Source organism: Fusarium verticillioides, chromosome 5 (assembly GCF_000149555.1).
Source record: "Fusarium verticillioides 7600 chromosome 5, whole genome shotgun sequence".
Lineage (NCBI taxonomy): Eukaryota > Fungi > Ascomycota > Sordariomycetes > Hypocreales > Nectriaceae > Fusarium > Fusarium verticillioides.
In genome coordinates, this window is record NC_031679.1 from 839060 (window position 1) to 853373 (window position 14314).

The 14314-nt window shown below is 50.2% G+C and overlaps 5 protein-coding genes across 6 annotated transcripts; 2 read left to right on the top strand and 3 right to left on the bottom strand.

Moving 5' to 3' along the window:
- Nucleotides 1–2144: 2144 nt before the first annotated feature.
- Nucleotides 2145–2775, bottom strand: FVEG_03135 (hypothetical protein; the record flags this gene model as incomplete). Its single annotated transcript, XM_018890726.1, has 2 exons — nucleotides 2145–2467; nucleotides 2517–2775. 2 exons carry the CDS (start codon nucleotides 2773–2775, stop codon nucleotides 2145–2147), a joined length of 582 nt encoding a protein of 193 aa, XP_018747096.1.
- A 1291-nt stretch (nucleotides 2776–4066) lies between these two features.
- Nucleotides 4067–5362, top strand: FVEG_15194 (hypothetical protein; the record flags this gene model as incomplete). Its single annotated transcript, XM_018904318.1, has 1 exon — nucleotides 4067–5362. One exon carries the CDS (start codon nucleotides 4067–4069, stop codon nucleotides 5360–5362), a length of 1296 nt encoding a protein of 431 aa, XP_018747095.1.
- Nucleotides 5363–5383: 21 nt separating this feature from the next.
- Nucleotides 5384–8038, bottom strand: FVEG_03134 (PiT family inorganic phosphate transporter). The gene is made up of 2 exons (XM_018890725.1): nucleotides 7228–8038; nucleotides 5384–7184 (listed from the first exon to the last, which is right to left on the bottom strand). The coding sequence occupies exons 1-2, from the start codon at nucleotides 7301–7303 to the stop codon at nucleotides 5533–5535; spliced, it is 1728 nt and encodes a 575-aa protein (XP_018747094.1). The 5' UTR covers nucleotides 7304–8038; the 3' UTR covers nucleotides 5384–5532.
- A 409-nt stretch (nucleotides 8039–8447) lies between these two features.
- On the top strand, nucleotides 8448–9336 carry FVEG_03133 (hypothetical protein). Its single transcript, XM_018890724.1, has one exon. It carries the CDS (start codon nucleotides 8512–8514, stop codon nucleotides 8965–8967), a length of 456 nt encoding a protein of 151 aa, XP_018747093.1. The 5' UTR covers nucleotides 8448–8511; the 3' UTR covers nucleotides 8968–9336.
- On the bottom strand, nucleotides 9110–13962 carry FVEG_15193 (hypothetical protein). Of its 2 annotated transcripts, XM_018904317.1 has the most exons (3): nucleotides 13253–13962; nucleotides 10605–12989; nucleotides 9110–10559 (listed from the first exon to the last, which is right to left on the bottom strand). In XM_018904317.1, the coding sequence occupies exons 2-3, from the start codon at nucleotides 12818–12820 to the stop codon at nucleotides 9356–9358; spliced, it is 3420 nt and encodes a 1139-aa protein (XP_018747092.1). In that variant the 5' UTR covers nucleotides 12821–12989; nucleotides 13253–13962; the 3' UTR covers nucleotides 9110–9355. The 2 variants fall into 2 exon arrangements, with proteins under 2 accessions (XP_018747092.1, XP_018747091.1); XM_018904316.1 differs by having other exon boundaries at nucleotides 10605–13962.
- Between the last annotated feature and the right edge of the window lie 352 nt (nucleotides 13963–14314).

Sequence of the window (14314 nt, forward strand, 5' to 3'; positions counted from 1 at the left end):
ACCTGCGGGTGTAAGAGACAGAAGGGGTAAGGCTTCCAGCAAGAACGTCTCGTGGAAGCTCAACTCGACCCCTTCCACGATCTTCTTGTCCAGTTCCTTGGTAAGATGATGATTTGAAGACTGTGTCCGTCCTCATAAAAGCTGGAGGAGTGGATGGCAGCTCGCACACCAGCTCGCTTGCAGAGCTCGTATGTATGTCAGGATGAAAGCATTTCCCGGACGGTCAGAATGTAGGGCAAACCGCCGAGAAGTGCGCGAACCGCTTCTTCATCCTTTTTCAATTCATTGAACTCCAGAACAACATGGCAGTTCTTCTTCAAGATATTCTTCAAGAAGTTTCTGTACATCTTTGCATAAATGGCAAAGCTAGAGGAAGAATGAACCACATTCAATAGGTTTTATCACGCCTCCAGCTTCAATGTCTTGGAGCGACTTCCCTTGTGATTTGATACTAATCGGGTCATGGAAGGTTCGTTGTTTGGACAACGTGTCGGGGACACTCGCAAATGACGGACGTATGTGACAAGAGTGGTCTCCTCTCCATGCAGGCCGCTTAAAGTCCTTGTCTGTGAGGATGTAACAGAAACCTAGGCACACATTGCTGTTCATTGACTGCAGCTTGGCTGGCCAGGGAACAATTTTCCGGGTACAACTTTGGTTCCAGAGACAACAGCATCGGCTTGTTGCTGGTAGACGCAGAGTGTCTGGGAACTTTGCCTTCGCATTGCGGTATCGAATGGAATCAATCTATGTGACAGTGCATGGCTAAGGGCATAAGGATAGTTCCCATTGGCACAGTGCATGCGGTTGGTACTAAGGTGTGTTCTGGTGCGGAGGCAGAGTCATGCTGTCCAGCTGAACTATAATGATTGGGAGGAGCAATAAGATTGCCCTGGTGGTTGTCTTGTTATATGTCGGCTGGAGTAACAAAGCTGTCATGGTTGGTGTTCTGTCGCACTGCTGCCAGGGGAAATGCAAAATGGATGCCGCAGCTCAGACTCGAAGCCGGGCAATATGGGCGTCCAGTCAGACGAGCCGTTATTGTTGTCCTCCCTTCGACCTTACCACTAGTCTGAGGATATACAAACTTGGGCAATCAGGAGAATGTCGGCGGAATTGGTAAAAAGGGTCAGGAAACAAGGGCTGACTACCTAGATCAGAGGGGGTGGTCGTTATGCGATAGAACGGTAGTGTCCATTCCATGGAATAGGTGTGAATAGGGTGATATATTAGAAGAGTCTTCGGCCCTGACACAGAGGCAAAGAAGACAAACTAACAAAATGGACAATATACTCGTTGTCCTCGTGCCCGATGTCTTGCCTTTGGTTACCATGAGATCACGGCTCCTCAGGAAGAACACCGAGCTGTACAAAACGGAATCGGGTGCCTGACGGTACCATCAGTCCGCTCGCACATTAAGGGGTAAAAGGTACTCCAAGTCTGAAGGGAGTGATGAAGGACAAGATAAGTATCATGAAAGGGGATGGTGCTTCGGTGCCAGTACTGCATGCACTGGAGGTGGACTTCGTACTCAACCAAGAAGACTTGGACAAGTACGAAGGTGGTGAGAGGGCAGGACATAGTGACAAGTAGGGGTACTGGCGAACTCTGGAGAAAAGAAGAAGAGAAGGAAATGGAGGGAGAGAATGAGTATTTCAGATAGGGAGGAGCAGTGCTCTCGCGCGTGACTAGATTGTCTCTGAAGAAACTGAGATGTCATAATGATTATTGTGAAGTCATATCTGTTGAATCCCGTGTTGTCGTCACTGATACGGAGTATGATACCTAACATCCAGGCGGGAGGGCATCCAACCTCCCCATCCCCAGGACGAAACGTGTGACCCGATGCCAACAAGCACTGCATTTGCCAATTTACTACACATAATACCATGATACAACATAATAGTTTGATGCAGCGTCATCATTTTTGTGATGTATCCGTCGGGTGTTGGCCTCCCCTGTGCGGGAGTCTGCATATCTGTCCACGCCCCGACCACCAAACATCAAAGTGCCTGAGCACACCGAGTCTGGACTTACTCCCGATACCAAACGTCTTTCCCGTTTTGTGATTCATTTTCTCGAGTCGGGGAAGTCTTCCGTAGCCGTACCAACACATGATATCCCCCCGCCGTTGTCACTTATGGTTACTCTGCATCTCGCCATCCCTCCACTGTATCAAGGATCTTCTTGGCATTTTCCAAAGCCGTTTTCTCCGTTGAATCAATCATCAAGCCCGGATACCCTTGAAACCTGAACAGCTCACACCGCCTCCTCATATCTCGCAGAAGCTCCTGATCGAGTAACTTCGTAGTCCCGCTCGCCACCCTCTCTGCGTTATCGACCCGTTCAATGTTTGCCTCAAGACCACAAGTCAAGTACACGGGAAGAAAGGGGCGGTCTGCATGTCTTGCAGCGCTGGAGTACTCTTGTGCCACACTTTGACCAAGCTCATTGTCTGATTGAAAGTCTAGGGGGTGTGAGTATAAGCTAGATGATGACCCGGAGGAGGGGTGTACCTGTGAAGACAACGAGACGGCCGTGGCTGGAAGGATGGCGTACGAATCTTTGCAAGATAGCCTGGCGTAATTGCTTGCGTCTGATATTGTAGTCTAGGTGGTCTCTGGAGAGTACTGCATCTACGGGATCGATCAACTTGTGGTTGTCTAGCACGGTGATGTTGGGGTCGAGTTGCTTCATGGAGTCTGCGATGGTTTTCTTGCCAGTACCTGGGAAGCCGTTGATCCACACCACAGGTGCTTTGATTGCGGTCGGCATCGTTCAAGTTGGATGTGATATGAGATGTGACGATGGGTTCTTGGTAAATCCTGGAGTTTGTGAACACTGCAATTTTATCGATGACAATGAGACAACGCGATGACTTGCAAGTGGTTGATCTTATCTATTCTTTTTAAGATTTTTGTTATAAACTTTAAATTAAACACCTGAAGCCTGGTTTGGTCATCGTGAACACCGTAAAAAGTCATTATTGCTGGGCTTAAAGTAATGCCGAACTCAACTCGTGAACTCGGCGTATATCGTCCTTAGATACTTGTGAACGACAACAATCGGGCGAGTTGATTTATTATGAGTTTTTCTGATCTAGAAATCACAACGGGTTGATTGTGGTTTCGGTAATGAAGGCTGCAACGGACGTCAACGCTGGTGATAGGTGAAGGAAATAACTCCTGTTCGGCCCCTCAATACGAACGGTCGCATTCAGCATGATCGAACTCGATTGACCCGACAGTTTGGTTCACCCTGGTCCCGATCATCTGCACTCTAACCACATCTCATCACATCTTAGTGTGACGAGGTTATCTGAGCTGCAAATTGTATGAAGAAGATAAAACATGTAAACTGGGTGATAAGAAACAAGTTGAAGAGGGAAGATCTGATTAGTTAGGATTTTTGTAATGAAAAAGACTGCCTTCCCTACCTTACTTTATTTGATATGGCTGTAGCAGTTGATGTCAAGATATCCGCCAGCTGAATTAGGCCACGCTCATTGGCCTGCTGAAGGGTACAGGGTAGGCACGTACGTACTCAATGCAAGACAGTGTGATCTTGTTCAAATACATGCCTTCACACATACAAAGTACCATTTACAGTAGTTTGGCGCAGCCGGTCGGTAGTCACTTTATGATTGCGATATGAAACTGCATTCTTTATTGGCACAGTACCTTGATATGTTCAGAGACCAACAGCCTGAACATCTATGGCCTGTTGAGCTTGAGTCCACCAGCAAAGGATCAGGTCGTTGGCGACTCAGACTGCTTTATTACAAATACCAAGTCTAATGCGCTGGCTTGACTAAGGAAAATTCTCAACAAATTTTTGTTGATGTCATTTCGAATGGCACCCACTGCATGACTCGTGTCGTCGTCAGAGAGATTCTTATCTTTTAGTGTCATGACATCTCAAGCCTCATACGCCAAGAACCACGATCCAACGTCAGATTTCGATAACACTTTACCCTAAGCTTATAGCTTCAGTTCTCACTCACTTGAGACTGTTTACATCTCTTATTCATTTTCTTCATGTTGTTTCATTAAATCACACTGTCAAAATGACACTCAATCGAGTTGCGCCCGAGATTCTTCTCGAAATCTCTAACCACGTCGATCATGGAGATCTGCGAAAACTTTGCGCCGTATCTCATCGTCTAATGTCAACATTTGAGCATCAAGTCTACTCAACCATTGACTTGAACGAAACTTCACATTCAGGAAGTGCTTTGTTGGCTCTCGCATCCGGACCTCGAAGGGATATCGTTCGTGAAATTCGATACAGACCTCATCATCCTTGGCCTGCTCGAGACAGGAGGCACAAGCCTGAGATCAAACTCAGTGAAGAAACTCGAACAGCGCTGCAATCTCTCAACTCTTTCCCTTCTTTGGACAAATTTCAGTTCGACTTGAGTGACTGGGAGTTATCAGAATGGGCTCTGTCACCACAGTGTCTGAACCGTTGGGAATTTCATCTATGGCACGGAAAACACGATACAGAGCCTTGGAGAGTTCTTATCGAAGAGAGTCTTTTGGCGCTGAGCAAAAGTGCCGGCTCTTTTTCTCAGCTCGAGATCGATAGTCTTCCGCCAACTGGACGAGAAACATATCGTGCATGCGAGTCAGAAACATGGAAGGATCTTCTCAGAAGCCTAACCTCGTTCGAGGTGATACTTGCTGGTGTCGGGCACATGGGACATGGCGGGAGCTACATTTATGGAAAGATGACTTCAGCACACCAGGCATTCATAACCCTCTTCCCAGAGATGTTTCTGAAGAATCTGCATAATGTTCAGGTCTTGCGACTCACTGGGAAGGCGAATGCAGTCATGGGAAATGAGCAACTCATAGAACCCATAAACTGGGCATTTCCGTCTATCAATCTACCGTGTCTGACAAAATTAGAGCTGGAGTACTCTCAGGTATCTAGCCAGCTCGTTGTCTTTCTTTCCAAACATGCAGGGACACTCGAGAAGATTAGTCTGCGGCACTGTATAGCCCCAGCCAAGCAAATCTGGATCAATATCATCAACCTCTTCCTCAACACACAGCCCAAACAACTACTTGAATTTACGACCACAGTACTTCCGGTGCATAAACGCATTGGAGACCCCTTTTCTGATCATTCAGATGGGTCGGATGTCAAAATGAGGAGATTCGTGGTTGGATTGGCGAAGCACGACATTGCACCCGTGGAGGAGTGGGACGCTGTGGGTGATAGTGATCCAGAACTTGACGAGTCTGATGTTTGCAAGTTGTGGGATCAACTTGAAGAGATGTTGGAGCGGAATAGGTGCCATGCACGATGCTTGCTTCAGGAAGCTAGCCGTAGCACGGTTGTGAACAAACAATCATGAAGCAATCACGGGCGAGCTGCATTGGTCTCTTCTGACATGAGTTAATTGAGTCTCAAGCAATCAAGGTTTCTAGTATATACTTCTAAGTATAGTCATTTTATCATAAGCGCAAACAAGCATATAGAATAGGTATCATCGCTAAGCCCAGAAATACAAACACTTCGATGTAATCACCCGTCCCACCTCGGCGCATTGATGATCAATGCCATCAAACAGCCCGAAATGACTCCCGTCACAGGCAACGTAATTAACCAACCCATGTAAATCCAAAGCACAAGCTTCGGATTGATACATCTCCAATCCCCATTGGCCAGCCCAACGCCCACCGTAGCGCCCGTAATGCACTGCGTAGTAGACACGGGTAAAGACAGCCTCGTCGCCATGAGCACAGTGATTGCACTCGCAAGTTCCATGCAGAAACCGCGACTTGGCGATATGAGTGTCAAACGATTGCCTAGCGTCCGCATGACGTGGTAGCCGTAGGTCAATAGTCCTACCACGATGCATGCACCGCCTACCACGAGGATCCAGATCGGTATGGCGACGAATTCGGGGATTTCTCCGCTGGACCACACTTGGTATGCTGTTGTGAACGGGGCGACTGCGTTGCTGACGTCGTTTGCGCCGTGGACGAAAGATGCTGTTGCGGCGGTGAGGATCTGGAGAGCGGAATACATGTACTCTGCACGGTTGTCGTAGTGCGCTGATCGAGCGTGCATGTCTTCCAAGTCCCAGTTGAGGATGTTGTTTCGCTTCTGCATGGCCACGACGTCCTTCTCCAGTCCGCGGAGTAGTACCCGGTTCACTTTCCATGCCATTACTTTTGGACTGCTCCATGGGCCGTCGGGTCGTGGAGGTATAAATTCTGACGAAGCACGAGGCTCGAAGCGGCCTGGCGGTGTTTTGGGGGGTGTCTGAGCTGGCGGTGGGAGAATCCATTCATCGTCGCGATCCAGGTCGGGTAACTGGCCGTCTGGCGTCTGAATCGATTGAAGGAGAGTCTCGGAGGTACGTAGATGGTTGAGTTCCTCCTGTGTGAGATGTCCCTGGTAGTAGTCTCTGATGCGAGGCTTGGTGAATCCAGCTGGAGTCGGCGGAGGTGGTGATCGCCAGAGGAGAAGCGGTCCTTGAAAGACATGGTACCATTTGAGAGTCCAATCCTCGTGCATGATTCTCGTCCATAGAAAGGGGAGCAGAAAAAAGATCTGGAGGAGAGTCATTCCGGTAGCTGTAGCAAAGACCGAGATGACGATATCTCGAGTAGATAAGTTGATAGTATGAATCCCTTTCCAGACGAGAAGCATCGTGAGTGCACCTACTGTCAAGTAGGTATAGAACGGGATGGAGTAGAATGCCCTCCTAACAGCTGTTTGTTTCGTCAAGATGAACTTCTTGGTGAACATGAACAGCATAAATCCCATACAGCCCGCGATCAACGGCGCAATGATCCACGCCGCAAAGATCTGCGACACGCCATGCCATCCCCAATTGATCTTCGTGATACCTATCGACGCCGTAGCTGCTCCAACGAGTCCTCCGATAAGTGAATGTGTCGTCGAGACGGGTAATCCTTGCCGAGTCGCAAATGTGAGGAAGAGCGAAGATGACATGATAGTGCACATCATGACAAGCAGTAGGACGCCAGGTGAACTGTCGTAGTGATGAGGGTCGACGATCTTTGTTCGGATGGTATCCGCTACTCGAGACCCGACTGATACACTGCCACTGAACTCGCAAACTGCTGCTACGAGCATTGCTTGCTTCATGGTCAGCGATCTCGAAGAGACCGATGTGCCAAACGAATTGGCGACATCATTGGCGCCTACAATGTCAGCATAATACAGCAAGATACTTGAAGGACTAACCAATGTTCCAAGCATCGAGGCAGGCAAAGATAACAGTAAGAGCAAAGATGTAATCATACTGATGAAGCACCGCCATCTCATTCAGGTTAACAACAATAATAGAGTATCAAGAGTTTAGCTGCTGTCTCCACGACAGCGATATTCTCAATCCATGATCAAGCAAGAGAACCATCAACAAAAGGTCGATAAGCACTGGTCAAAGCATACACAAGCTGCAGTCGACGGATGATCGTGGGTCCCAAGCTCCCTTTAAACACCCAAAGGAACGGTTAAACTATCCGCCCTCCCGCAAGAAGTGTGCGTCCTTGCGAAGCTATGATTCGATAGGCGAGACGTCAAATACGATCTTGGCTTTGTCTGGTGAAGAAACGGGGCGATGCAGGGGGTGGAATTGATCGAATTGAGGACCGAGCGAGACTTGTTAAAGATGTTGTCGTGGTTTGGGGGTCATGTTGATGAGCCAATGATAGGAATAGGATGGAGCACGAGGTTGGTGAGAGACGTGTGTTGAGGCGATGCTAAAGAAGGATGATACAATTCAAGAGACTTGGCGGTTTAGGAGCTAACAAGAAGGTTATTTAAACGGAATCGACGGGTATTCAAGGCTTTCCTGGGTCATTGTGGCTCGTATATCATGACTTCATCCCCGCCTGGTTTGAGTGAAGCCATTTCATCACCACCACAACAAGGCATATTAACCAGCGCCTCCAAGAATAAGCATCTCTATGAAATCAGTCAACTTCTCAGGTAATGATCTTGCTACGGTTCCCACGAGACAACAATCAAAGATATCACATCACTTCGATATCCTAGACCGAGCTCATCAGACGTGGGGCTAATAACGCCACACCTACATATTGTTACCGTCGATACTCCGTAGTATCTTAGCGTCTCGGCTGTTTCTTTGTTTGCAGAACCCCTTGTCTTGAGGCTCCAGGAACAGCCTTAATCCCACGTGCCATTGAAGCCACCCGATCGGGCGACCGAAATGGCCAACATCATGAGACGATGTGACAGAGGTCAAGGCGGTTATTGACTTGGTGGGAGCCTCTTTCGAAACCCGTGACTGTAGCAGTGTAAAGTCTATCAAGGTCGCAAGGAGAAGAGGCGAATCTGTATCTGTTGATGGCGAAGTTCTCGTGATGTCTGTCGATTCAGGGGGGAGCCAATTAATATTGCTCTACCATGGAAACAGAGTTCTAAGTCTCTAGAAGTACGTGCATTAAACCGTTCACATCATATGAGCGGTTGGGGACGTTCAGTCCAAGCAACTCTAAATCATAAATGAAGCCATCACCACTCCAAAGATACGTACCTCTCCATTCGATCATTCTCCACTTTATGGCCGATCAATCATGTCAATCAAACCTCGGCCCGTCTCTTCCCCGATCCCATCTGCGTCACTTCCTCTATCAATTCGCCATCGCAACCTCAGAAACCAAGCCATACCAACTCAATCCCACCAAACAAACCACTTCACTCACAAACACAAGCAACAATGTCACGCCTTCTCCCCCGACGCATTCTCCTAACCCCCCTCCGCACAACTCGCCTCTCCTCAACCTTCCAGACCCGCCCCTCACCACCAAAACTCCCCGCCGACCAACAAGCCGAATTCGAGCGTCTCCAGCGCGCAGCCTCCGTGTCATCTGCCTTCCAGCCCGAAGAAGCATCATCCGCTGCCACTACGCCTGCTACGTCGCAGGTCCGTCACACAACCACGCCCGAAAAGACGGATGATGTGAATGTTGGCTTGTTCCGTGGTGCGCCGCCTGAGTTTGAGGGTGATACGAATCCCAAGACCGGAGAGGTTGGAGGCCCAAAGAATGAGCCCCTGAGATGGGGCGGAGAGGGCGACTGGTCTTACAATGGACGAGTTACGGATTTCTAAAGGCCATCGAAAGCTGTGCCTGCAAAAGGGGAACTGGGTTCACCATGTGGCGGCAACTGTACAAAATTGTATCAAAACTAGACGAGGCGACTTAGACTCAAAGGCCATCGCCTTCTGATTAAACTTGTTATTATCATAAGAGGGGTATTCTAATGCTACAAGACTTTGGTTTCTCTGCCCTGCAATGCAATGACACCAACGCCTTTAATCAACATGTGACAAATCGTGACGACCAGGTCATTGATCCGTCTTCTCCTCTGTGGCTGGAGTTTCGGCGGCATCATCCATGTCCACGTCCTGGGCCTTTTCCTCGCTCTTTTCTTTGTCTTCGTCGTTTGCAGATGACTCATTCCCCTTGTCGCCTTCTGCCACGGTTTCATTATTCTTCGATGCGGATGACTCGGGCTCCTTTTTTCTCCATGTGGCAGATATTCCTCCTCTTAGTTGTCCCTCTTTATCTTTGTCGAGATCAATGCCGTTGATATTGCCAAAATTTCCTTTCACTTCTCGCATAGCTTTACGCATGCGCTCACGTCGAGCTTTGCCCCGAAGTCGAGCCTGTGGTTGTGCACCGTTCTCAACCCATCGTACACCCTTGATCATATAACTGATGCCATCGTGCACCGAGTGGCGATGGCCGTAGTCTCCACCAAATTCTCGGCTAGAGATCCCATGTCGCGTAGAAGAATAGTATTTGACCAATCGAGGAAGGATCAGAACTTTGACGTGCAGGTCCCGATGCGCGGGAATCGGCATGGGGCCGCTGGGGGGAGGGGCCGTGATAAGGTCTTCGGATTCGAGGTCGACGGTCGAGTTCGCTGGCTTCTTACGTCGCTTATCGGTGACTCCTTGATCAATGTCCAAGACCGCGTTGTCAACGTCCTCGGCCCATTCTCCCTTGATCCAACCACTGTGGATGCACGCCGCAACAACATCAGAATCGTCGGTATAAACGTCAGTACCCCATAGATATCCTCGTGAAGTTATCTCTTCTCTTGCAATGGAAGAGAGATGAATCCTTGCAACCTTGACTGTCAGGATACAATTCTCCTTGTTCTTAATCATATCCCATGGCAATGGTTTCGGGTTGGAAGCAAAAGCTCGATGTGTAGAGGTACTTGGCACTAATCGCCCTGGTTTCAGTCCCGGATCGTAGATGAAATCTCCAAGATGGTGCCTGGGTCGGTCTGCGACAGATTCCAACACAGCCTTTGAGGAGATAATTGTTTTCGATTTCGGGGGAATGACCGGGGTCGAGTTCATCGTGGCTTGTTTCGCTGGCTGGTGCTGGTGTGTGTGCACAGGTCGAGGAGGGTGATGGTGATGAGGAACAGGTAGGCCTTTGTCGCCAGGAGGAGCACCAGTCTTGAAGTTCTTGAAAGGCGCGGTACCAGTTAATGGCGCAGAGTCGGCTGGATGATGATGGTGGTGATGCGGATGACTATTACGGTCAGCGAAATCAAGAGAAAACGGCAAGCCAACGTACTGATGATGATGGTGATGCTGGTGAGTCTTGGGACGCTTTGCCCCCCTGTTTGCTGGAGTCGCCCGTCCTGAGCTGTCATCATCGCCCTTTCCGTCATCGTCCTTCAGCTTTCTCCTTCTGCCTTTGGTGGTCTTGGTTCCTGCCTCTGTACCTGAATCGGGTGTTATGTTCTCCGAGTCCTCGCGCTTAGCGAGACTTGCATTCGTGAAGGGCATGGCTGTAGATGCGATGGGACTTGAGACACCAATGACTCCGTTGCCAATACCCGCAAACATGCGACCGAATTCGCTCTTGATCCCAGGCTCGCCAGTTGGTCCGGGTTGCTGTAGTTGCGCGCCTTGTACAGCCTGTGGAAGTGGCGAGATTCTACCCTTTCGGTTCATCTCCTGGATGGCTAACAAGTTACGCTGTCCATTCGGGGCTGAGGCATCGTCACTATTCCTATGTCGTGGGGAGTCATATGGCCCAGGGCCATGAGCTCCATTGTACGCAATTGTTGGTGGTGGCGGCCCTTCCTCTGGCCGTCGATGAGGGTGTTGTGGTTGTTGTGTAGGGATTAAAGTCATACGCGCTCGATCTGGGGACTCGTATGGTGCTGGTCCAGGTGGCATATTCTGAGCTGGCGGATGTGAGGATGGCGCGTATCGATCAGGTGGGGGCCCCTGGGGCCCTTGATAAGAGTGACCATGAGGCGGATAAGGCGCGCCTGGGGGATAATCGGGATGTCGCTGGTGATCCATGGGTGCTCGATAGCTAGGGTCGGGGCCTGGACGACCCCATTGCGCATCTCTTGGGTCCCGTTCTCGAGTGTCTCTAGGATCGCGGTTTTGGGGATCACGAGGGTCGCGGGGATCTCTGATGTCCCTTGGGTCACGATCTGGTGGTCGGCCATACGGCAAAGGATTCCGAGGTGGTTCGCGGTGCCCATAGTCGCCGGGGTGTATCGAGTGTCTTCCTGAATCGCTGCCAGAGTATGCGCGCTCTCTTCTTTCGCGTTCACGTTGCTCTACCTCGCCCATTCGCTCGCGTTCTGCCCTATACCGGTCCTCGTACGGGTTAGGTCGCAATCCAACTCTTTCGGGGTTGTATTCCATGCCAGGCGGAGGTCGACCCATCTCATCTCGTCGTCCGTATGCCTCTTCTGGTCCTGGAGGCCGTCCCATCTCCATCGGTCGAGGCATTCCCGGATACTTAGGCTGGCTGCTCGGCCTTGGAGGAGGTCCGGGTGGTAACCTGCCAGGTTCTCTTGCATGATCTGCAGAGCCTGAGGGGTGTCTTGAATAGGCAGACGGTGTGCTGTAGCGCGGGACTTCAGGTGTGGGGTAGTGTCCAGGCGGTGAGTTCCTGGGCTCGTAAGGTCGCTGATGATCGGGAGTATGAGGTCGACGAAATGGCGGGTATTTGGAAGTTGCAGAGTGCATTCGCGGTGAAGCATGCACTGCAGTCGCGAAGCCAGGGCCAGAGACGGGTGGCCCAGAATGAGGAGGATAATGCGATGGCGGAGGTTGCGATTCGCGCATGGCTGGAGGCGGACCACCCAACATTGACGATATCGACATGGAGCTGTTACTGCTCCCTGACCTCGCCAGCGCGCCGAGGGCAGGAAGTTCGCGACCTGAAGGAAAAGACATCGGGGGGCCGACGGCAACAGGAGGACCAGGGTGTGGAGGAGGAGGCCCGTAGCCCATCATGCTGTGCGCCTGTTGAGGTTGATTTTGCGGTGGTTTCGCCCCCGGTTGTGGAGGCGACGTCGGAGGGGGCATTTCGCGATTGAGAGTTCCAAGAGAGTTGATGGCCGCAGAGTTTTGGAGACGCGCGTGATTTGATTCGTGGCTTGTATGACGGATCGTTGGGGCGTAAATGGAGGTATCGGAGGGTCGTCGTTGGGCCAGACTGTGAGGAGCGGCATACGCAAGGTTTTGGTCGGGGCTCAAATTCTCAGCATGAGGAGGAGGATGATAAGATTCGGCGCCCGCGATTCGATAAGAATGCGGAGGTGAGGCGATGGGATAGAATACAGCCGCAGTCGCGGTGGCCGAGGCGTTGCCTGCAGAAGGGATCGTGATGACGCCGCTTGGTGTTGGTGATGGTTGTTTTGTTGTTGTTGGAGAATCGGGAAACGGAGCTGGATTTGGAACTGGAACTTGAGGGAAAGGAGAAACAATAGCGTATGGCGACGGCGAAAAGGGAAGCTTGGGCGGATGTCGTGGATCCATGGCGCCAATTTTTTAGCTCCAAAATTCCCTTTCGCTTTAACAAGGCGCTTTTCCTCTTTGGCCCTGAGTCCACCCAATCCTGTTCCCACCCCAGGAAATCTCCAAAGAAAAAAAAATGCCAGTCAGTCAGTGGAGAGAGGTCAGGTCGAGTCGAATCCACTAACGCTACCTAGTCAGGTTAACAAATTGTATTCAACGTTTTGAGTTGTCAGCCGTGTCTGCGATAATCGGGTTTAGTTTGCGCGGGAGTGAAAAACAAACAAACAGACAGACGTTGTGAGGTAAAATTAAAAGTAAAAATGCGCAACTGATGTATCCCCAGTGAATCAGATCGCTTCAAGAGCGCGCGCGCAAAGTTCAGAAGCGAAAAAGCAAAACGGCTGTGATTATGCGACGGAAAACGCGAGCGGTAAGCAAAAAGAATGTACATACGGTTACCACACACGAAGACGCAAAAAGCAAGGGACGGCACGTGCCAGATGCGAGAACAGCGTGATACTGACGACGAGACACAAGAAAATGGTGCAAATGTTGGAAATATCGATATTTATCTTGTTGGAGGAGCAAACGTAAGGTAGATAGATGGCTCCACGAGGTGACAGCAAAGTCCACTCTTCATGTCAACCACACACAGTTGAAACTGAGGTGTTGTGCTGGCTGGCTCAAAGCAGGACAGAGGCGTGATCAGAAACAATCACATCACCCAATAGATCGACTTTGTTGTTACACTGCTGTGCCCCGGCTGGGGTGTAATAAGAACCCGATTTTGTACTAAGATCGAGACTAACAGAGAGGCAATAGCAGGGTTATAAGTCGATATCATGACAAGTTTGAGCTCAGGCCTCATTATTCTCTTATCTATAATCTCACTATCTGTCGCAAAACCAGAGATATCATCACGCTCACCTCGTCTGCACAATGATACCGTACTGTATAAATACCGTGTCTAGCTCATCATGGGCTTGAACGCCCAGGACCCGCGCCGAAAAAGATGGACAGGGATCGGGGCATGGGGAGAGAATGCGCCAGGGGGAGGGGGCCACCTTGGGAAAGCGGTGGGCGCTAAGTGGACAGTGAGACATGGATGGGCGAGTGACACACACAGCACACACAAGATGGGCAAAAGACCCTGTTGGTGGTCTTTTTGTGCTTGAATCGGGTTCAATCCGATGGCTGGGTGCATATCCGTACATACTTGAGAGTCAGTCAAGAGGGGGAGGGGAAGGGGAGAGCTGTTTGTCAGAAAGGCCAGGTACCTATGCACAGTGAGTACATAGGTACAGTAAAACGGCAGACAGGGAGCTTGATGTGATGCGACACTGAACCCAGCGACAGCTGACTCGGAGCTGGGAGCTGGGAGTTGGAGGTTGGAGGTTGGAGCTCTCTCTCATTATCACAAGCAAACTCGAGTCTCACGTATATTTTAAGCTCAGGGAATATCCCGCTCCATACTCTACCCCTCAGCATGGCACTCGATCAGAACGCCTTCAAGTG

Coding starts and splice junctions, on each gene's coding strand:
- FVEG_03134 (XM_018890725.1), bottom strand. CDS start 7,303: ATGGCGGTGCTTCATCAGTATGATTACATCTTTGCTCTTACTGTTATC. Junction 7,185..7,227: donor CCTCGATGCTTGGAACATTG/GTTAGTCCTTCA, acceptor CTGACATTGTAG/GCGCCAATGATGTCGCCAAT.
- FVEG_15193 (XM_018904317.1), bottom strand. CDS start 12,820: ATGGATCCACGACATCCGCCCAAGCTTCCCTTTTCGCCGTCGCCATAC. Junction 10,560..10,604: donor CAGCATCACCATCATCATCA/GTACGTTGGCTT, acceptor TGACCGTAATAG/TCATCCGCATCACCACCATC.
- FVEG_03133 (XM_018890724.1), top strand. CDS start 8,512: ATGAAGCCATCACCACTCCAAAGATACGTACCTCTCCATTCGATCATT.